This window comes from Motacilla alba, chromosome 2, assembly GCF_015832195.1.
Source record: "Motacilla alba alba isolate MOTALB_02 chromosome 2, Motacilla_alba_V1.0_pri, whole genome shotgun sequence".
NCBI lineage: Eukaryota > Metazoa > Chordata > Aves > Passeriformes > Motacillidae > Motacilla > Motacilla alba.
Window position 1 is genome coordinate 83,176,724 of NC_052017.1, and position 23,991 is coordinate 83,200,714.

The 23,991-nt window shown below is 37.0% G+C and overlaps 1 protein-coding gene across 10 annotated transcripts in view; it reads right to left on the bottom strand.

Annotated features, from left to right (window-relative positions):
• Nucleotides 1–23,991, bottom strand: part of COBL (cordon-bleu WH2 repeat protein) — a 203,364-nt gene that overhangs the window by 78,162 nt on the left and 101,211 nt on the right. For 7 of the 10 annotated variants that reach the window (XM_038129018.1, XM_038129015.1, XM_038129017.1 and 4 more), the window contains 2 exons: nucleotides 23,005–23,099; nucleotides 19,627–19,710 (listed from right to left, as the gene is read on the bottom strand). In XM_038129018.1, the coding sequence (XP_037984946.1) occupies nucleotides 19,627–19,710; nucleotides 23,005–23,099 (179 nt within the window). The remainder of the gene's footprint in view (nucleotides 1–19,626; nucleotides 19,711–23,004; nucleotides 23,100–23,991) is intronic. The other 3 variants (XM_038129022.1, XM_038129021.1, XM_038129023.1) reach the window with 1 other exon arrangement.

Below are 23,991 nucleotides of genomic sequence, written 5' to 3' on the forward strand. Positions count from 1 at the left end.
ACAAGAAACAACTGCCGTACCAACCTATGGTGCTATCACGTGTCATCACCATTTCATGTTAAACTTGCCAGCTAGGTTTTTTCCCCCTCTCAATAAACTTCTGAAACCCAAGGAACTTTCTGTTTCTTAATGCACCAGGTGTTTTCCTTGGGATTCAGCAATTCAATTTTAACATTTTTTCCTACTAGTTCTTCTATTTGAAATTCAGCGATCAAAGACATTTTTGCAGGGCAAATAAGGACTGCTTAAAACACGGAAGTATGAAGGCTAAGAGTACCCTGGTGAGGTATGCATACCATTCTCATTTTCAGAAGATACCAAGCAGTCAGCTTTCTACAAGACTTCTAAAGTCCCATACCTGCTGAACTCAACGCAAGATAGATTAAGAGCCTAAAGCCAGTCTCTGTTCCAAGGTCATCAAGTTAGAATGCAATTGTAAACTGTCTTTTTCAAACTACCTCCTTTTCAAAATAAACAGAAGTTCTGGTATCTTATGGATATTTGGAAAATTTTTAAGTCGTGTCTAAATAAAGGTAAGAGTAATCTCTTAAAAATATAACTGTACTGCTGGAGAATTCAGTTTTACAAAAACAGATGTGTATAAACATGGAAATCAGCTTATGATTGTTTTAAAAATATGTCCCTTATATATAACTTTCTTACCCAAAGCCCTGTTATTAGCATTTCCTTGACTTTCTGATGACACTAAGTGGCATTTAAAGGTCAGCAAGGAAGAGGCTGCAGAGTGCCTGTGAGAGTGATTTGACTTCCTGTTCCCTGTTCACACCGGTCAATAAAAATTTTTCAAAATGTCAAGCTCTTTTCTTGCAAGGTTGCTACAGACAAGCCTTTCTTCCGCAGCTCTTTGCCAAAACTCACATATTTGAGCTCCCAGTCTTGTTATGCAACTTCCTTCTCAGAAGTTTTTAAATCAGAAGTTATCAATTGAGCTGTTTTAATGCACTCAAAGTGTAAGATGTATTAGCAAAAAGTAAGGGTTTTATTTTTTCCAAAATAGAGACAAAAAATAAAAGTATCATAAAGGATATAGGGGCTTTTTTGCAAGTGTATTATGGGTAAATACGGAAGGTAAGATTTACAGCAGGCAAACAAATTTGTCTATTCAGTGACAGCAAGAATATTTATATCTGTTAGACATTTAAACTCCATTAATGATTAGCTGAATGATACCACAACTTATTACAACTGGCCATATAAAATGCCAGACAGAACTACTGCACAAAGTGAACTTAGAAGCTGCTTTCCCTTACATGACACTGATATTACACTAAATTTGGACTAAAATTACCAACACAGAAATGGAATTAATCCAAGATCCTGCTTCAAAACTAAAGCATTATACTGCAGTCATGACATTGCTGGGAGACACAGTTAAAAAACCCAACAAAACAAAACAAAAAAATTATGACTACTCAGATTTTCCTTTTTAACCAGCCACACTGAATACAGTTTGTTTTTTTGTACTCCCTGAAGCACTTGTGCTAACAGTCTGCAGTCAGAAGGAAAAAAAAGTTAGCCTTTTCCTGTTCTGAACTAAAAAAAAAAAAGGCATTTTTATGCCATTTACTTTATGCTGCTTTATTATCTTGCTTCATTTTGCTATTGGTAGGAAATTATTTGGTCACACACCACAATAATAAAAGAGAAGCAACTATTTCATTCCCACAACAGTTTTTTACACAGGCTGCACTGTGTTGATTTTATATGCCTGGCAAGTAGGCTCTCAAGTTCTTACTGTAAAAGTTTTGAGTTATCCTTTGAAGTTTGTACGACTAGTGCTACCTTACACTTGTATGAGTCTATCAGAGCATCTAAGTAGCAGTTCCAGATCTTGTGGTCAGGGCCCATTTGGTAGACACCAGAACTTACACAACCAGAACCAGAGATGTCTGAGAACATTCTGTCTCCTGTGCCCCTGCCAGCTCTCCCTCGGCATGTCTGACCACATTCCTCTTGTTTTAATACAGAGTTTTTCGATCAGAAATCCTAGCAGAGCCAGATGCAAGGCAGTCACCTCCCATACAAAATCATCCATTTTATCTTCCAGTGCTGAAGTGACCAATCTACCTATATGTCACTGTGGAGGTTACTACATTTTCCTATGACACAGGTCCACACCATCTGCAATTATGCTGTTTTTCTTCTTGTCTTTTTCATTATTATTTTCCTTGTACCTTAACCATAACTTCCCTTCCTAGTAGTTTATCTGATTACTTTTTGTCTTCACTTAGGTAAGCTCATGTGATAGAAAGTGTCTCCACAGCTAAGAGCACAACTTTTGTTCCCAGCTACAACTGATTTCTGTTCACTTTGACACTCCTGTGGTGACCAACTTCTTATCCAGTAGAAAAGCTGAACAAACAAACACCCAAGGAAAGGAACTAGAAAAATGGAAGCCTCCAGGAAATAAGTTTTCCAAAACACACCAAGGGACTTAGATTCACAGTGAATTTCTCCGTAGGGAATAAGTATGGGTATTACCTCTGGCCCCTTCCACTACACTGAGGACAACAGAAGTGCACAGCCAGAGAGCTTCCAAGAACCTTCTTTAGTTTTTGTTATACTTCTTGTGCCTCGTATGTATAAAAGAAGTGAAGCAATATTCAAAACATGGTTTCCATTTGAAAATCACAAGGATACTGAAAGAATATGGCAAAACCCACAAGTAAGAATCTATATGTAAGCTGCTTGCTTTTTTTAATGAGCTGTCAAATACTATATTTTGAAGTTGAGGAATATAAACATTTTACTCAAATCATTAGGAGGTCAGAAAACATGGATTGGGAATCATGAATTCCAGCTAAACATAAACATGTCTGCAAACTCTTGCAAATATAAAGAAGCAGATGCAGTATCACCCACTACTATCACCTCCCTCAGTATTCTGCCAGTCTGAGATCACAAATTTAATCTGAGTTCTCCAAAACTAAAGGAAATACCATGGCACATATAAAGCAGTGGAATACAAGTCTAGGAATTTTCAACAATCTGTATTAATCGAGCAACACAGAGGTTGTCAAGTCAGCTATATTTTTTCAAGATTTTATGACAGATCAGTGCTTTGAGAATTCCTCAATGCGTTGAGAATCAAAGCTTTTAAATCGCTTCTTGTGATTTTAAATGAATTGTATTTCCTCTGAATAAACTGTCCGGTTTCCTGTTTTACTTTTCAGATTTTCTCAAGTCGGAATACCCTTCATGCTTAATAAAACCTATGTCTATTACTGCTACCCAAATTCACTCATGTCAATCTGAAGAAGTCAATCAGTATCAAGAGAAATGGACACAATCATTTTTTTCCATTGCAGCAATAGATGCAAAAAAGGGAAGACAAGCTAACTTGATTTACATTTTTGTCTTTCTATCATCTCTTCTGTAAGTGACAGCATGTTTCAAACATGCTTTTTCTTTTTTTTAAATAAGTAGCATCCCAACAGAATTAGCAAAAAATAATCTCTCCTTGACAGAAGAGGGTAGCCACAGCTCAACAATTCAGAAGGTGGGAGCAGGCAGAATGCTGCCTGGTACTAATGGGAAGATCCAATTGTATAAGTGGGTGTTTGGAAGGCACAGACATATAAATACTTTGTGTCCTCTCCTATCAGTCTGGACGCCGAACTCATTGCTGTAACCACCAAGCTCGTATCCTATGGACCTGCTCGTATCCTGTGAATCACAGCTGAGGAATTTGTTAAAAAGACGAGAAACATAATTTGATTCAGAGCTGTTACCATTGACAATTCACTCTCAACTCCATGTAGTGAATACACACTTGCTACAAATTTTTGTAATGTATAATTAATTTAATTTCTATTACTGTGTGTTCTGTGAAGGACTAAAAAAAATATTTCGCTAAAATTTGAAGACATTTAGCCACAAATGAAAGAAAGTTAGACTGCTAAACAATCTTTTCTGAACAAATGTGATCAGCAAAGCGAGGAACAGTATGTTCAAAACAGCAAACCTCAGCTGAACATCACACAAACCGACACATTTTACACTTAATATCCCACTACTCTCCAGATTCCCAATTTGCAATAATGCAGCTAAAGATGATGAGACACCAAACTATAGCGACATACTTCAACATTAGTATAAGTCCAATGACATCCATGAAACGGGCTTCAGCACATGTGTGTCCAGTCCCTTAAAATGCCATTTTATAGTGCCATACATGTTCAGAGAAAACATGAACATATATGCACAAGCTTCCAAAACATGCCAACCTCCTTTTTGCCCTTATGGTGCTCTGCGGCTGAGACCATCAGGCTGAATGACAGCACACAAAGCATCTGTGTTTTTTAACTTTCTGGATGAGAGATGTATTTTAAAAAACCCTAAAATGCAAACATTTTTGCTATTGTTTTGTGTACATAAACCCTAGTGAGAAAAACCCATCATTAACATGGCACAGAAAATATTTTGGGATCAAATGTTCCTATGCTCCTTGGCGGAAACATTGCTACCCATCACTCAGGGTGGAGGTAGGGAGTGAAGGCAGCAGGCACAATCTGAAGTGAATTCCAAAATCAAGCTGAACTGCAGGTGACAGTCTGGGATGCCACCAGCTGCATAGGGTAATGCTTGTTTGCATTCCATACAAGTGTAAAATGATTTATCTTGACTTTCAGAAGTGTGTGGACAACTTTGTGTCTCATTTGATGGAATGTTCTCTTTTTTTCTTTTCCTTCTTTCTTTCAATATAATTTTGGGAAAATACCAGAACAAGTGACATCTAAAATGCACCCTCTTGGGGCTGATTTACATCTTTCTGGCTAGACTGGTAAAAACTTATCTTCCACAAGTCCAACACTTTTTGTCACAATGCACTGTCAAAATATGTCAGCCTATAAAAAAATCACCATATTTTGAAAATGGACTTTTTGTAACTGTCAAAAATACCAGTATGTAAAGCCACTCTGGGAAGAAATAATAATTTCAAAAGAGTCCCAGAAAGGAATATCCAACAAAAGATAGAGAGTCAGCAAATTCAGCTACTCTTTTCTTTTGACAGCTTTTTTTTTTTTTTTTTTTTTTTGATAGCTATGTGCTTGTAATAGGAGATGTGCAGGGAATTATAAAAGAATTGGTGAATCAGAAAAGGAAATAAGGAAAAATGTGGAAAATATTACAAATCTCTTTTTTGGGTATTTGTCCAAGTGGAATAAAAGCAGACGTGAAAGAAGTAGAAAAGAACACATGAAGTGCAGATGGGAACAAAAACAGTAATTGTAGCAAAAAATGAAGCGCAAGAAGCTAAGTCCTTGAAGAAATTCAGAGATGAAAGTCTAGAAAAGTAGAGGAACACTGCAAAAAGCGGAAGGGTTGAGAAAATGCAATGATAAGAGTACTCCCTTATATCCTGGGGAAGGAACAATGAACTAAAGAGGCTGTGCAGGACAGAAATCATATTTTGTAACAAAATTCCATGACTGTCCATATACTGGCCTAGAAAGATGGTGATGTTCATGTTCACTTGTCATGAAGTCAGTGGGGGAAAAGTCAAATGAACAAAACTCAGACCAGAAAAGATTTAGCACTGAAAGAAAAGAGGATTGATATATACAGATTTGTGAATGAGTGATAAATATTTCTGTGGTAGGGATTTAATGCATAGTAAGACATGGAGATGAAGCAGAATGGAACAAAATGACAAAAGAAACATTTTGAAACCTATGAACAAAGGTCCAAAAGCCAATGACAGACGAAAATAGAAAAACATATTTTAAAGAAACCCAAAGAGAGAATTACAGAGGAAAATCCACGTGGACTCAAAAATTCAGTTCAATCCCAGTATAGAAAGAAGATAGGAAAATACTAAGCTGGAAGCAAAAAAAGTGAAGAACAATAGAAAAGAGGCTATTTGCACTTTGTCTTGGAAGGGCATTAGCAGATAGAGTGAGAGCAATCCTGGAAGACCGAGGATGGAAAAATCCACATTTTTGCAAGCTTGAAAGAGTTGGTTTCTCCTTTCACTTATACTTTTGCACTACATGAAAATAGATTAGCTTAATTCAATAGCATTGAACAACCAAGCCAAAAATCAAAATCTGTCTTTACTAATGGTCTGGCAACAGACTTCAGGAAACAGGGAGTTCAAAAGGTCGAAGACTGACAACAGAAAAAACCCCAGTTTTCCACTGTTAAGAATTCATCAATCATAAATAACAAGAAGATGAATAAAAAGTCTTGAGCAAAATAAATTCATCATTACAATATGAATTGATTTTCTCTTGAATTACTAATTCTTTTAAATCAATTAGCCAATGTTTTTAGTTCATGGAAGACAGGAGTTCTAACATCTGCAATATATGTCCTCCTGAAATTCAAAATATTTAAAAATTATTGCAGAAGAAGTTCTTCTCTGCAAATTCCTTTAACATACAGAAACTTTTAAACCACTAGACTTGATCATCTCCAATATATTTTCTTTGTAGATATGCCAATTTATGCTGGAGGAGAAGATGGAAACTTTACCTAAAACATACAATTTAAAAAATATCTCCTCTAATGTCTGCATAGTCATTTTTTTATGGTGACCAGAACTGTGAATGGAAGAGTTCCTGGCATGAGGTTTTTGGGTGTGGATTTGTTTGGTTTTGGAGAAACAATTTCTGTGTTTTACTGAAAGTATGTTTATTCCATTTGAATTAGAAAGTGTTTTTTCCACATTTTAATGAAAGTGTTGTTGGAAGCAAGAAACATGAATGATCAATCCTCAAAAACTTTCAGTGTCTGCTGAAATTCTGCCACATATGACTATTGGCCTCTGAAAAAGCTCTACTTATTATAGCTGTTGATGAATGAAGAAAATCTACTGAGATTCAAAGGCAAATTTTCACCATGATCTGCAGAACAACTCTGAAGTCAAAGCTCTGGTCTATTCAAGCTCAGGGATCTGGCTTCCAGCTCCAGTCCTTATAATCCAATTCTGACACAATACTTTATTAATTTAGAATGCAATCCTGCAACAACTTTTCCCTTTGAAGTATGTGGTGACTGTAGGTGGTTAGCTAGAGGGAGACAAATACAATCATACAAATGTCAAAGTAAATTTTCAAAAAGGAAACTTTACACTTTGTAATGATAAAACACTGCCAAAGATACTACTGAAAAAACAATATAACCTCTGAAGATTTTAAAACTTAAATTAGAAGAACAAATAATCTTTGGAACTCTAAAATTAGTGCAAATCTTAAAACAAATCCTAATTACAGAGTCACTAAAAAGATTCTAGCAACAATGAATCAGAAGTCTGAATTTTTACAGGAATTTTTACAGTTTCAATTAGGTCTTTCAGAAGTCTGGATGTGCAGGTGTGCATGTACATAACCTCGGTGCACACATACACAGATCTACATGCAAACACAGGGATGTATGCACACACAGTTTATCACTTTGGTTAGCTCTTCCTGATATCTGCACGCATGTTTGCTCCTCAGTGCACATACACCTTCTATACACTGAGTACAATGTGGTGAGCCTGAAGCCCTAAGGGCTGGCCTAAACAAGCTCCCTAGCTCTCTGCATCCTTCACACTTTCAGGAGTTTCATGACAATTTCTGACTGCAAACTACAGCACTGGAGCAGACCAACCCTTTAACGAGATATGACAGTTTTCTGCAGAAGAGAAAATCAGAGACAAACTCATTTCATGCTTATAGCTTGATGGTCAAGAACCAATGCCAACAAACCACTTTGAATTATAACAGCTGAATATTTAGTCCCAGATCAGCATCAGTGGTCAGAAGTGGAGTAAGAAGGACATCATGTGAGAGCACAGGGGTGAGGAGAAGGTTTAAAGACAACACTCTCCTGCTGGACAATGGATAGAGCACATCCAGGTGTGGTACATAGCCACCTTCTGCTTCATAACACCTACAGATTGATACCTGCAGAAATTAAGCTTGTCTCATCAAAGGAGGTGATCAATTTGGATAGAAAAATACATCTGCTTATACTTTGAAGAAGACAAGTGAATTAATTTCAGGATTTGAATCTTCCAGAACCATGAAATTCAAATCCAAGCTTCCTCTCCATCCTGAAGGATACTCCAAAGACTACCCTCTTTGGAGAAAAATCAATACCCTGATCATGCTGGCAAAAATCATGCAAGTTCATTAATTGTGTTCAGAAAAACAGGCTAAGAATAAAGAAGCAGACCTTTTCTTTGAATTTTCTTTGAAGTAATGCTTGAACACCATTTTAATATCCTTGGCCTTTAGATCTTTTCCTATTGTGAACACTTTTTGCTCTTCTTTCAACTCTAACTTTGTCTACATCACTCCATCTTCTAAATAAATATGAAGTGATAATATGGGATACCACAAAGGGAATGGAAGTACAGATGTGCTGGAGACCAGGCTACTTCACCTCTTTCCCACTTTGTATATACATATATATATAAACATATACATACACACATATACATATATACATATATATGTAAATTAATAATTTTATCTTCCTTTGCAGTATACTGTAGCCTTCGAGGTTTCTCCAAGTCAAAAAAATAAGTGATATATCCTTAGGAAATCAGAGCTTGACTTGTCAATGTTTATAATTCCCAAGAAAGTAATTTTCCTACTGTTTATAGCCTTGTTTTTTGTGAATTTAGAGTGAAGTACTAAGAAATCACATCTCTCCAATCTATTTATTTTCACAGACTGGTGCACTCCAGTTCACTGGAAGGAACTCCCCACTGCTCAGTTTTGGCAGAAACTTTTCAAGCAGTCCCAAATTTAACGACACGACAGTTAAAAACCTGTGGAAATAGGTACAACGTATACTGACACTTTGACTTCAGCTGGCACAATTACAGCCTAAATAGGGCAACCAGCGCTGGGAATTCTGCTCACTTGTGGGTACGCACTGCTTCAGATAACAAAGAAAAACCTGCTTTTGCAACAAATTATTGGTTGGTGAAAGCCACTCCCTTCCTTTGCCACTGTTTGCAATTCATCTTCTACAAGACTTAACATGTTTACTTTGGGGTTTTCTCCTTCCCTAGTGAGAAAACACTCTATAAATGAAGCAACTTCAAGGGGTTTATCTGCGTCAACTGTCCATCAAAAAGGAATGAAGGTCTTACATTTTAAGATATTACAGTGTAAGTGTCAGAAGACTTTTGAGAACCTGAAGTAGGACAAGAAGGAACGATTCTAAAATGGACTAGTGCAGATAATGGCTAGCAACTCACAAAGGACATAGTCCAAAGCCAGTTAAAACCAGCAGGAATTTTTCCACTGGCTCTACTGCGTTCTGCATTGAGTCTCCAAAGGTCAATCTAACTGTATGATGTCAGAAAAAAGTAATAGTCTAAATTATGCTGCTATTGTAATTTCTCCAGAAAATCTTTTTCTTCAGTATACTTTCAAGCTCAATGAAAATCATAACAATGCCAGGTAAGAAAGCACAGCTCTGATTTTTTTAACTTAAAATTTGATTCCAGATAGCCATACTTCAATCTTTTCTGTTAAAGAAATGAAGAAAGTAAAGGACCTCCAACAAAACACATATGAACTGGATCCCAATAAATAGCAAGGAGTTGTTTTAAAAGCATGATGAAAACAGATTAAAAACCAAAATCCATAGAACCCAATGCATGATCAGATACCCTACACTGATATATAATTAGTTCTTTAACTAAATGGCAAGGGTTTAAAAAACCAAAACACGTATTAAACAGTATATGAACATGTCTAAAAAGCTAAAAGACCACTACTTTCACCCTTAGCATGATTCTTTTTTTGATGTAATTTTCAGCCATGCAAAACTAAAAATAGAACAATACATTAGGTTCACAATCAAAACAAAAAACATTAAGAAGTCTCAAAGTATTGCATTTCCATAGACAGAGGATAAAGTGGATTTTTTCTTCCTAACTCAAAGAAGTTGCATAGGCTATATTTTCCCAGGTCCCTTTTCCCCCCGTTTTGGGTGAGGGGGAAAGAAGGTGTCAGAACTTTGGATAGGCAAGTTGCTTTTAATTAAATACTAGTTAATAACTTTGTCTGACTTGTACAACTGCCAGTATTTTTAGTTGATATTGTCTTTCTGACCTGTAGCCCTTAAACTAGAACAAGGACCTTGTTTAACATTTGTTAAATTTAGACAGCACCACTATCCACTATTACCCCCCTCCCACTGCTGCTGCACTAATCTCCCATGCCAGCTGCTCGAATGTTTACATCTGAAGGGCTTTCTCTGTTTGTGCAGAAACCGTCTCTGTACAATATCTCTCATCTGTACATTTGCCAGAATCAAGGCAAGAAAAGCCTCCCTACTGGAATTCTTGATTAATAAATAGTCTTAAATGTTTCTTCTTCCCTCCCCGCTTCTGTCAAATCCATTGCCATTAGGTTTTTACAAGGCAAACCTCCACAGTGCACTTTACTGTCCTGATTCTTGTCCTGTGCAAACAACTGTAAATCAGAACAAGCTCCATTTAGAGTCAATGAAATCACACCATCTCTGTACTGAAACTGGGAGAGACTGAAGTCAAGATGATACCTGAGCATTTGCTGGGATGGAAAGAAGAAAATGTTACCATCAGAGAAGGGGGCTGTGGGGAATTTCACACCAACAACATGAATCTACTGGCAATCTCTCCATCTCACTATGTCAGTGTACTTCAGAGACTGCCTGCACAATTTATAACCTACACACTGGTCACACCTGGCTCACAGCAGGTCACTGAGATACTGAACCAGTAAAGCACCTAAATAGGTGCTTGGGATGACACTGAAAAAGTCAGTGGGGCCAATGCCTACTGCTAATTTCCTATTTAAGACTTCTGTAGGGCTACGTCTTTCTACATGCCTTGATCTTCTTTCTCTTTTGCCCTTCCAGCTGACCACTTACAAAACCAGAAATATTTTCCTTAGTTTGCCCAAGTGTTTTTAAATCTGCTTAAAAGTGCAAATAACACTGAAAAAAATGATTCAAGAAAGTTGAACTGACTATTTCATAATGTTAAAAAGCCTTTAAAGACTGACCACTATTTGCCACACTCTCTCTGCCTCAGTTCTCAAACCAATATGTTTCTTAGAATTCAAATGAAATATTATATGCTTGAAACAGAGAAAGAGAAAAAGCAATGGCTGAAATTATTTGTAGTCCTTTCTGCTAAGCTCCAAGGAGAGGAAGAATATTGCAGCTGCACATAAAAGACTTACAAAACCTAATTCAACAGTTGTCCATTAAAAAAAAAAGAAAGAATATGAAACAACTACACAGGCTACAGGTGTTAGATGGTCTCTTTTTGCAGTGATGAACAACTGAGAAGAACATACTGAGAAGCACAACTACTTGAGTTAAAGGAAGACCTGTAAGAGCCACTAGTCTCATGTAGGTCTGACTTTGCATGAGAGAACTAAGCCATAAAGTTGACTTAGGAAAACTTCCCCATCAAAGTAAAATGCATTGTGTCCTGTCAGCAAGTGTTTTGCAAATCCTCCCTTACCTGCCATATGATGTTGTTGAGACATATGGTTTCACACGCTACCAAGCAGCTCAGTTTTGCCAACTAACAATAATGCACAGGACAAATATGTGTGGAAATAATGAGATCATCTAATTAAAAGAAATGTTATTGTATGCCACTACTTTTAATGAAATCGAGTCTTCACTGTCCACAGAAGAGGCTGGAAAGAAACCAAATCCTATTAGCACTCATGCCTCAGAAATTGTTCGCAAAAGAAAAGAAATTATACCTTAACTGGTGCTGAAAATTTTTTCTGTATCTAAAATCTACATATGCTAATAGGATATTTTAGACTAATATAATGAATCTATGGTTACATGGGATTCAGACTATGCCACTACAAAACAGGTTTTACTGCCTAAAAAAATTTCCATTGTATATTAGAAATATGGAATCAATGACATACTAGTAGCCATTTCTGATTTCATCTATAGTAAAGGGCACTGGCATAAATACACACTAATCCTTTCACTACAGTAGTTACCACTGGAAAGCCTGACAAGAAATTCCAATTGTGAAAAGTCTGATCCTGGTATAAACTTTTGTTTAAAGGTGGTATTTTCCAGACCACTGCATGCTTGCCGCTAAGAACAATATGCTGAATGTGTTATGACCAAATGTGAATTACAAGGTTATTACAGACTATTAAGGGGTTCTGGTAATATTAATTACCAAGAAAGCAAAGCCCGAGTGGTTGACATGTCACTAGAAAAATCTCAAGTGGAATTTTGAGTTTGTCTTTGGGTATTTTTTAATGTGCCTTTATTAATGCAAATTAAAAGCCATTGGTCTTATTAGCTGCTGCTTTATTATATTTTTTTTTTTTCAGTGAGTTAACTTCAGAACTTTTCAGTGAAATCAGTAACAACAGATGAATCAGACATAAAAGGATTTGGGTGGTTAAGGGTGTGTCACCAGGTCTTAATTAAACATCCGAGGGAGATATCTGAGCCAACTTACGCCAGACTGGCTGGGTACATCACCGTGCAGAGAATGATGCCATACAGCCCAGGTCCGGAATTGCCACACACAAGCCTAACTTAGCGTGCTCCTGTTAGGTTATGCCTCCCTAAATCACGATGGTTTGTGCTTTCCCATCAATAAGCCTGACACATATCCATCTGATGTGCTCACATCCATTTTGGTGCCTGAATTCTGCTTCTGGGCATGCTGAGCATAGAAACTGTGGAGAAACCATGCTTCTGACCACCAGTCTAAATTCCGACAGGATCCATAAAATGTGTAAATCTCCTTCTTTGTCAGCCAAGGGGCCTGATCCAATACATACGTTTAAAGCACAACTAAGCAACTGGGCTTCACAAAAGTGAAACTGCCTGAAAAGGCAGCTATGGTATTTACCTCTTGTCCTGTCCAAACCCCTGCCACAAGTTCGATGATTCAGTAAGAGTATGGTAACTCCAGGTCCAAAAGCATTGTCTTGTTGAGAGATAACAAACTTGCCCCTCTTGTGAGGAGAGCAAGACTATTCTCTGTTCAAGGACATGAACATGAGTTTAGCTAAAAGGAGACTGAGATTAGGGCATTCATCTGGGCAGGAAGCCATTTGGCTCCTTCAGTTCTAGCTTTAGTGACTACTTACTTGCTGGATGTAACATCTGCTTAGCATTAAACACAGAAAAACATCTCTGGCGCTGGCACTGGAAGCCAGAGCTGCCACCACACTTAAGTTAGTTCATTACTGGTCTGAAGAGTTAAGCTTGCTCTTGCTCTCTGAGTCACTGAATATTTGGGTATTTTTACAAAAGGGTGCTTCCCACATCAAGAATACCTCACAGCTTTGTTCCAGGCAGTCTCCAGCCCAGCAAGTATTTTGGTTTTCTTTTTTGCAAAGGAGGAAATAATTCTCTGATGCTGATATCTCTAAAGGCAAAAAAGAGAACTTGGGTCACTCACATTTTGGATAACAGTGGTAGGTAGTAATGCTTAGAGTAAAAACTTTAAATACCTGAATCTAACAGCTGATTTGAGATTTGAATCTTGAGCAGAGACAGGTACAGACACAGATGGGCAGAGTTTAACAAGCGACTCCTGCTGTGAAAATTTCAGTGGATTCAAAACTCGGGAAATCTGACTCTTGGCTGCTGAGATTCAGAGCCCAGACACCCACACCGTAAGGTATTTAAAACAGGCACTGCCAGGCATAGTTGTTGCCAATTCCTTTTGTAGATATGACACTACCCAAGCCCTTTTGATTTGACTTAATCAATTTCTCTGTGTTCATCTCGGAATGTTTCTTGATGATATTTCCTTCAAAATGTCCAGCTAAAACCACTGCAGGAACTGAAGATTATGACCTATCTCTTCAAAAGCAGCAACATGAATACCATGAGTTGTTATGATTTAACTCTGAACCATGCATACCAGGTTCTGGTAACCACTGACTACCTGATAATATTTTATTTGAAAAATAGAAAACCTTCATGGTCACAAAAAAGAAGCTTAAATCCAACTTAACACTCAGAAGTCAAATGGAGGGAAGTCCACCCTTAATGATTTCTTTTCAAATCTCATTATCTTAAGCCACTTTTGTGGGGTGAGGGCAAGAGCTGACAAGTGATTTTTGAATGCATGAAGTTGGCAAGTACAAGCTAAGCAGCACAGACAGGACAGGGGTCAGCTGACATGTCTCTTCACCAGATACTGTTTTTAATAGCTTGTAACTTCACCATGCTTTAACCATGGATGCTGAGACTTTCCATTCCAGGTGTCTGCCTCGGGCTATTTTTTTTTTTTTTTTTTTTTTAGCCAGAGTAGTTTGGCTGGTTCTGAGATGATTTTTTTTTTTTTGCACTAACTCCAAGGACCTTTTCTTTGAATAGGTCTAGTAACACCACATTGTAGAGCAAAAAACTTGAAGTCTGGTGGTGGCAGGCAGCCACTGTTTCAAGCTCTTGCCTTCTGCTATCACATACTGTAAGAAAAATCTACAGATACTATAATATGCAAAACCATCTATGATTCACACGAGTGAAAACAGTTAATATCCTGTAAGTGCACACCACAAAAGGAGTTGGGCACACCTGCATCTCTCCAGCAGCCATAGTCTGGCTGAAAGGCACCTTCATGGTCTGCCTAATCTATAACTCTGCTCTGAGACAGAATAAAGTACATGTAGCTCATCCTCCAGCCATTTTTGGACTTTTTGCAGATTAGGGGATGATAAGGATTTCAAGTCATTTTAATAGCACGATCCCCAGTGAAATTTCCATGCAGTCAAATTTTTCTCCTGTCGTATCCCAGTTAAATTTCTATTGCTATATATAAAACATATTGCTTCCTGTCCCTCAGTACATATGGAGAAATAAAGTTGATCATTGGCATCTTTACTTTTGAAATTCTCTCAATGCCAGCTTAAGCCTTGGGCAAACCTTTTGTCTTACCAAGGCAAGTTAACAGTAATGATTTTTTCTTTTTTTTTCCCACAGTGTATCACAGGCTATCAAAATAAAATTAACTCTACTGTGATGGCGAACCTTATGCTGAGATATACGGTATTTATTAGACTTCTTTTTCTTCTAATCATGTCAACAGCTGCACAAATGAAAATATTTATAACTGCATTTTCCCTAGCGTCATCCTCTGACATCTAACTAACAGCTTACAGGTACCCTTTAATGAAAGACTGGCGTAAACAGCCCCGTCTGCTGCAGCAACTTTTCATACTCAGTTTGAGTTTCATATTTTGCAAAAAAAATTACACTAGGAAACATTGTTTCAAGGCCAGATTCACAACCTCCATCTTGGACAGAGCATAGATAGCTTTAATTCTACAAAATGCAACATAAATACCCCAGGATTTGTCCCTGCTAAGAAGAAATAAACACACTCTAAGTGTTTTCAGGATACCAAGAAGGTAGAACATGAAAATAGGAATTTAAAGCAAATGCGATTGTCAAACACAAGGAAATATTACGAGGCTGTTAGGCTCCACGTAGATGACATGGGCAGTATTCTCATTCCTATTGCCCTGAACAGTACCTGCCTATGCGACATGAAATCCTTGACAGGAAAGGATATTACCTGATCACCTGGGACCTGACATGGCTGAAGAGAAATAACATTCACCTAACTGTACCTGATTCTTCTTTTCACCTGTTCTGAACTGACAAAGTGTACCATGAGTGGTGTAACTCCTGTCATCAAAGAGGGCACAGAAGTTACAGCTGGAGTACAAGGCTCTGAAAAGGTAAATCACAAAATTTTTTAAAGCTCTTCTATGGAAAAGAGTTGTTGCCACCACTTAAGAAGTGATTGCCAGGATTACTAATGCACCAAAATTCTTGATGATTTTCTTCTGGAGACCAGAACAGAACTTTTCTTCTGGAGAACAATCTTGCAATTATTCAGGTACATTTGTTTTATGAAACAAAAACAAACCCAAAATCCACCACACGTATCCTCAAAATATCTGATATCTGTTTGGTATTTTAAATTACATGTTTCTTTTCCTCTTGTAATTTTTCCATAGGAACATACATAATCATAGCATGACAGACTCGTCAAGCAGAGAACTACTGGACTATTCATTTAATTAATTTATTCTGTTATGGCTAAAACTTACATTCTGAAATACACTGAAAACTACTTATTTTTAAAATGGTGCTGATGAAGTGCTGATGAGGATCCTCCAACATTGCACTGCTGCAGCCCTGTTTGAACTAGAGAAACCCTGTGTGATAAAACTTTGTGCTGAAGTTTCAAAACCTCAGATAAGTGTTCCTGGCTGTACTTCTAAATATTTGTTCCCAAGCTGATATATTACATAAACAAAGTCCACATCAGAGCTACACATCGTTCAGCACTTGGGACGTGTTTTTTCACTCTTGATTTATGAAAACACGAAGGTCCCAAAAATAAAATCGGCTAATTTTAGTACTGTGTTCCAATACCGTGTTTTATCTTGATCAACTGTTTATATGAGGACAGTGACACCAAGCGGCAGAGAGAACTCAAGTTCCCTTTTTTTCCCAGCTGTTCTGAACTTGAGCTCTGACAGTCTGACTTCAGCACAGAAAAACCTCCATACAATTCACAGTGCTCCACCTTCCAACTGCTTTACCTGTATATTGCATTTGTTTTGTGAAAAGTTAACCTGGATAAAAAACTGATCTGCTTAGAACAAAACTGATTTGTTTTTCTTCCCAGATTAAGGGAAAGGATTTCTGCTTCATTTACAATACACTGTTGGATTTTGTGTCCTTTACTGGTGTGTGGTGTAATGAACTGCTGCACTTTGGGGATTTTCATGGAGAAGTTTTTTCATACATTTCTACACCCCCCTCTAGGTTAACAAATTCTTTTCACCTTTATTTTTGCTGATACTGTGAAAAAGTGTCCCTTCACCTCAAGCATAAATGTTGACTTTGCCTTCTGGATTTTGAAAATTTGCTTCTTCATAAACAACTTGAAGTATTTTTAGAGGCATTAATAACTCCAATAATAATTAGATAAATATGTCACTGAGAATGGTTTGGTGGTTAAAAAATGAATATAACTTGTGCTTGAATAAACACCTAAGGGTCTATTATTTCTTATACTTTTATTCCATTACTTCATATTGCCCAGTTTAAACAAAGAAACAAACCAACTCCAAATCAATACTCAGAATAGAATAATTACATTTTCTTTCCTACAATTCAGTGTGCACCCTCACCATGAAATAGTGAGAAAAGGATTTAAACCAGACATATGAAAGTTCATGCCTTTACCTTGGTAGTACTTCACAAGTAAACTATTTCTCTATAGGCAAGAAAAATTTTCTTGATCCAGTCAATGTAACTCCTTGTACTGTACCAAAAGCAATAGCAAGATATTTTTCTTTCAGAAATAAAACTGAAACTGCCTTTGGTTCCCACACAGCAAAACCAAAATACTTTCAGATGACCCAAAACAGTACTAGAGAGCAGACCTGAGGTAATCGCAAAAGAGGAATCACTGGATGACATTTTGCCAACAATCCTATCTCAGCAATGAAACTTCTACATAATTATCTCTAAATACATATTTCACATATATATCCATGTAAGATATCACTTAGTTGGAACAGGGATACTTAGTTCCACTGAAGTAAATGAGGTATCTTTTGAACAAGCAGAATAACAAATTACTCAGAATGATTGAGGGTCTCAAATCTAGTCCATAAGGAACTGCTAAGCTAAACTTTTAAGATTATTGTTTTTGCTGGTATTTCCATTTGAGTTTATCTTAATGAAAAGTTATCTATGTCAACTATCTGTACCAAGTTTGTGACATTTTGGAATTTTTCTCCTAAGGAATCACAATTGTTGAACTTTTTCTTGAAGCCCTTCTAGCCTCCTGAAAAGATGGACTTACTGTGCTGCTGAGTGAATCAGACTTCTTTAATATACCTTCTACAAGCTTGAACAGAATGCTGCCAAATTCAATGCAACAAGGTCAACACATTTCTTCATGTGCTCATGTAGCACATGAAGATTGGTGGTCATGCAGGATTGGTGGTCATACAAATACAAGTGTCAAATCAGAAGTGAAAGACAAACACTGAACAAGGCACATTGTGCCTCAACATTAATTCCTCTTACAAAGAAAGTGGGAAAAAGTTAAATCCCTGACATATGCATTTAACTGAATGAAAAGAAACATTTTTACCTCTTCAAGAGCTCTTTCCTTCCTATAAACTGTCACCTTTAGAAGACATTTACATGTTCAAATTGGTTTTGAAATCTTTTTTCATCTATGTCAGTGGGAAAAAAAAAATAAAATTTGCCCTATAAAATGCCTGAGAAAAATAAGGTGATGTCTCCCTTCTGGGGAAAGCACCACACACCTTTACCATCATATTGTTACTTGTAATTCCTACTCTTCCTCCTTGCTCTTTTCCAGTAATTAGGTATCAAGATATTGAGATTAATTTATAATGGCAGTGAATACAAACCACAAAATTATTTTATTTTGGCAGAGTTTTGATGCTTTTTCTATGCTTTTACCTAATCTATTTCAATTACACATGATCACCCTCTTCTAGGACTTTCCTTTAGAAACAGAGGCCTATTAATCTATTAATCTTTATAGTGTGGCCCAAATTTTTAGTATAACAAACAACTTTTCCATTTCAGTAATGTATTATGAAGTCTTCACAGATTTGCAGAGTTTGGTGTTTTTTACACTTCATAGCCAATCAATTTTTATCTATTTCTCCTTTTGGACTCCTCTCAAATTACTCTTTTCAACTGGGATTTGTTCTCTTACTCCTTCATTTTCTCCACAATTCCCTGTCATCCTTCTCTGTGGCTAGTGAGATCTATATTTTGCAGATCCACACTCCTTTTACAAAGATCTGTTTATGAAAGGGGGATTCAGAGCTGAACCTCACATTTCAAACTTTTATCACATCATCAGTTTTCTCTAGGTTTTGAAAATATGATAATAAAAAGTCAAGTAATTTTAAAAAGTAATAAAAATACATGCCATTTATTATAATTACTATAGCACCAGAACCATCTGAGAAAATATTTAGTATTCACACTTCCTAAGCTGATACCTTCCTATTTGGATCCTCAAAAATTGGTAGGCTGTCAGTCACTTAATGTTTCTATATGTGATTCACAGGATTTTAGTACCCCAAACCGTACTGACATACTTAACAAAAATCCTGTCTGTTTTTTTCCAGTGTTTACTTTTCACCCCCATGCTCCTTATGAAACAAATAGAATGCTGCCGTGCTGCAGAAGTCAGATACAGGGATGAAGAGGAAAGGTGTGGTTGTACAAGAAAAGCCCCCTTTAAATAGCGTCGGTAAGGCAAAGATTGTCTTGCATCATATGCAGGACTGTCACTGCATGTCACAATACCCATGTTCTCTCTCAGAACTGCTTGGAATTTAACACTGAATGAAACTTTATTCATAGTGAAGCTAGCAAGTTTTATTTGAAGACAATGCATTACAGTTTAACTTCATGAAGATTTGCAAACTATGCACTCATGTAACGAAGCCTGCTAAAGCATAAGCTATTTCTACTTCTGCTTGGCTAAGCATCAGGAACAGCAGTGGTTTCTGGTTAATTCTAACTGCAGGAGCTAATAAGAATGCAGTAGCATCTACAAGCTGTGTTAGTACTTACATCCAAGCTTCCTTCACTTGTAGATGCAGAACTAAAAACATCCTCCTCACCACAATCTCTGTTCATCCTCAAGTACTCTTCTGTCTGCAACACAAACAAGTGTCCTACACAGCAGCAGCGAAGGAAACAAAACTGCAAAAACATGCCAGAACACAATACCAAACCCCATCACGGAACCAAGACAAACTGTCTCAGTAGTGCTGGACCTCATTGCTGAGAAACTCTGAAGTAGTCTGCAAAATTCCCAGATGTAGGCAAGGAGCTAAGAAAGCCATCAGGAAAAATATTTAAGAATACAAAGACAAAATTCTTAGGCAAGGATAAAAATAGGGAGTAACTAATTCCTGTAATATCAGGGACCAGTCTGCTAGTCTCTGCTATACCCACAGACACAACTGTACAAACAGGGAGCTCCTTCCTTGCCATTTCCCTATCAAGGAACTGTTTCTGTGTGCTAGCAAGCACCTTACTTAAGCCTAGATCCCATGCTTGTCTGCATAGCACCTCTGCTCTACTGATTGTTTAGCAATGCCAATTTGATCTGGATTTAGCCTCAGGCAAACGACTACATTTAACATTGAAAAGAAATGGAGTTCATGCTGCCTTTATGTTTTTTACGCCAGCTGCAGGAGAACAGAGGGTAACTGATCCAGCATAAAATTAGAATGGAAGAGAACAAGATGATACCTGATCTTGCATTAAGCCTGCCAGTACAAAGTTAACCAAAGAAATACTTTTAACAAATTTGTACCAGCCATGAGAGTAGGACTTTGCTTTCATTCTGTGTCACAGTTGTTTCAATATAATGGAAAAGTTTTTTTTAGAAAAGTTAGGTCTGGTGTATTGTCATACCACAATTACTGCTCTCAGTGAGCCAGCTGAGAAAGAAACCATGTGCATGGGCATGGAAATCTGAGCATAGCCCTGTAGTCTGTAGTGACATCTGATCCAGGACAGGTTGCAACACAGGCTAACACTCTTCTTCCCTTGCAAAAGAAATCACCTTCCCCTTGCAAATGCCTGCAAGTCTGAAGTCCTACTACTGTGCAGAACTTTGAACAATTCTTCCTATCAAATAGTTCTAATATGCATAACCACATACACACACACACCTCACCACTGCAAATCAGAATGCAAACAAACAAACAAACAAAATATACACAGAACCAACTTAAGCCTCGTGGGAGAGTAAAAATGTAAAAAACCCATAAAGAGCAGAGTTTAGGTACCCTGGGGTTTTGATTCCAGGTCCCTGAAATCACAAGACATCTCATCATCTAATCCCTTCATAAACCTACCAAATCTTTCATTAGAAGAGCTTTATTAGTTTTCCCTCATCCTGCTAAGTCTGTTCAGCAGTTTCACTGCTGTTTTGGTTAGAAAACTTTCACCATAGTAAGTCAGATATGCCTAAATAACACCTGATTGTTCCTGTGTGCTGTGCTGTTCTCAGTTTTCAGTAATTCTTCCATCTATCGTGTTTTAAATTCCCAGAGGTTTGTGAAGGCAGCAGTGACTTTCTTGCACAACTTTTCCTACAGAGTAAATGCCTTTTGAAATTCAGTGTCTAATAAAGAAACAACCAAGAAAAATCAATTAACTTGTCACAACTATCAGCTAGAAAGACTTAGAACTTTTCCTCAGATTTAGAAGTTGTTTCTCATACTTATTTGTACAACTCTTACTTTTTCCCAGGTCAAATACAATTTTGAATTTAATTCACCCTCAATGTCCTTAGCATTTTTTCAAATTTTCTATTTTGAAAAACTCAGAGTATCACCTCCTTTGCTTTAATAAGCAAGAGAAATAAAACAGAAAAAAAAGAGAGGAGCTTGCAATCTTTGAACACATTTCCAGCTCAGGTGTGAGAAACCCACTGCAGTAACCATTGAATTAGGATGCTTCATAGTAACTTTTGCTAAGATTGTAAGCATTAATACTTTAAAAGTTAAAATTGATCTGTTTCAGGAGTTAGAAGGGACACAGATTTCACACCCAAATTCAGTAAAATGGAATGAGAGGACAAAGTATGATGCAGAAACTGCATGCTGTAATGTGTTTGTTTCTTCCAGAGGAATTACAGCCCCACAGCGTGCTCTAGAGGCTCAGGCTGAGATCCCTTGTTTACTTGATTCTTCTGAGCAGATATAGTATTATCGCTCCAGTTATAATTTTTCCCCCTTCTATATAGGAAGTATTTTCTTACAGTGGAAAAACACTCTGAAAGTGACTGATTTCTTATCTAATAAAATAGTACTCATGTGTCCCTTATAAGACTTTTAGATAGATACTTTAGTATACTTTAGTATCTATGACAGAAATAAGGTTTTCCAACACAGTAATTCAAAATGTCCATAAAGGACTCTATTCCCTAGCAAAAGCACCACAAATTTAATAATGAATAAAATGCAGGCAACTGTGAGAGATTTTGAAAAGCCTTCGCAGTTTTGCAAATGTGACTGAGATGACTGGATAAGTAAAACACCAGTCAATTAACAAGCAATTGTTTTTTTCTGCCAGTTAATCAGATACACATTTTGTAATTCCACTCCGAAAGCCTTGGAGGCTTTAAACTAGACAAAAGAAAGCTTCCTTTTTCCTCTGACATCCTAGAGCATTAAACACTTTACATCCAAAATCATTTAACACCATTATTTTTAGTAAAGAATGCAAAAAGGATTAAGTTAAAAGCCCACTATTTTTAATATGTTAAGTCAGAAATTTCTTCTGTATCTTATTCCTGTGATACACGAAATATTCTTCATAAATGCACCTCAACAGAATTATTTAATACAAAATTTCTTTCCTAAATTTTTCAGTTCAAGAATACAAAGTTTAAAATGGCTAATATGTACCCCAGCAGACACTGATCCTTCAGTTCAGTATTGGAAGTTATTTCTTCTATACCTGATTCATCAGCTTTAAAGACTTGGAGAAGGCAATGGGGTGACTGCACAGAGCTTCCGAGAGGTATGAATGCTTTAAAAGAGATTATCACCCATGCAAAGAAGAGGTCATAAGACGCATCTACTTGGTAATTAAATTGTTCTGTATTACATCAGTCCTTTCATAAAGGCATTTTATAATGTGAGTGCTACTAATAAGCATACACAGGTTGCTTGAAACTACTGACTTTCTTTAACACCTACTGAACTCACAGCATTGCAAAAAAAATTAAAAAAAGTAAACGATTAACATGCTTGACTCCTTCAATAAACAGGTGATGTCTCCATCAGGCTTTACTGATTGCATATAGTTTATGCTCCTGTTAACAGATTACTCTCTGGAAGGAAAAGGAAGGCAGGCCAAACAAATGCCACCACCTACAGACATAACAGATCCAGAAAGAAAGTGAGCAGTACGCTGCTGGACACTTACCTGGCTGCTGTTTCTATCAGCATTAAACAATCCCAAAAGTCTTGTCTTTTCTTTCTCTATTGCATCACTGCTTACTGAAACCTTTCGATTTGGTTCTGAAAAAAAAATTAATGGAATAGTTGTTACATTTTTGAAATAAAGATTCACAAGATGAGTACTTTAAAATGTCCTGGGTTAATGATGGATTTTTATGAGTTGAAGCTGCTATGGACTGGAGTATCTAAGTCACAGCCAGATCCTGCACTTACTTTGTCATCAAATTTTCATGAGTTCTGAGTATATTCCAAAATCTAATGGAAAAATTTAATATAGTGCACTAGGTTTTCAATCACAATCCAGTAACCCTTATTAAAACGCAAAACATGAGCAAATTGCTTATGCCTTCAGAAATGCTTGTTAGATATATCACTTAAATCTCATAGAGTACCATAATACTAAAAAACCCCAAGCACCTAAAGAAAGATATACTGGTGAGTGTCTTTAACAATTCATACATCTGACTTAATACTGTGAACTTAAACAAGAGATTCTAAATGTGTAATTTGGATAAAGCTCTTCCCCCTGTTTCCAAGGGGAAGGAATAAGACCCTCCTCTTGGAAACAGGGCACTCTTTGGAATTTGAATTAGCTGGTTGTGGTCATCTTTTTTATCTTGGTGCTTTTACTTCAGGTGGGAAAAGAGGGGAGTTTATAGGTATTTCAGGCTGTAAGAACTCAAACGTGTCTTCGTTGAACCTGCTTAAGAAATTGCATGAGTTCTCATACCATTTAGTATCCCTACAATTTCCCCCTTCAGTTTCTCATCCATAAGCTGGATGAGCAAAATTACGCACTCATGCATTGCAGGAAACAACATTGCCCATTTAATACACAGATGATGAAGCGCTCTCACTTTTTAAAATGGGCTCTGCATAATGTTATAAATCTTTCCTCCTGATTCCAAGCACATCAGATTATTCCACTAGCATTCAAACAGTTTAGTTCACA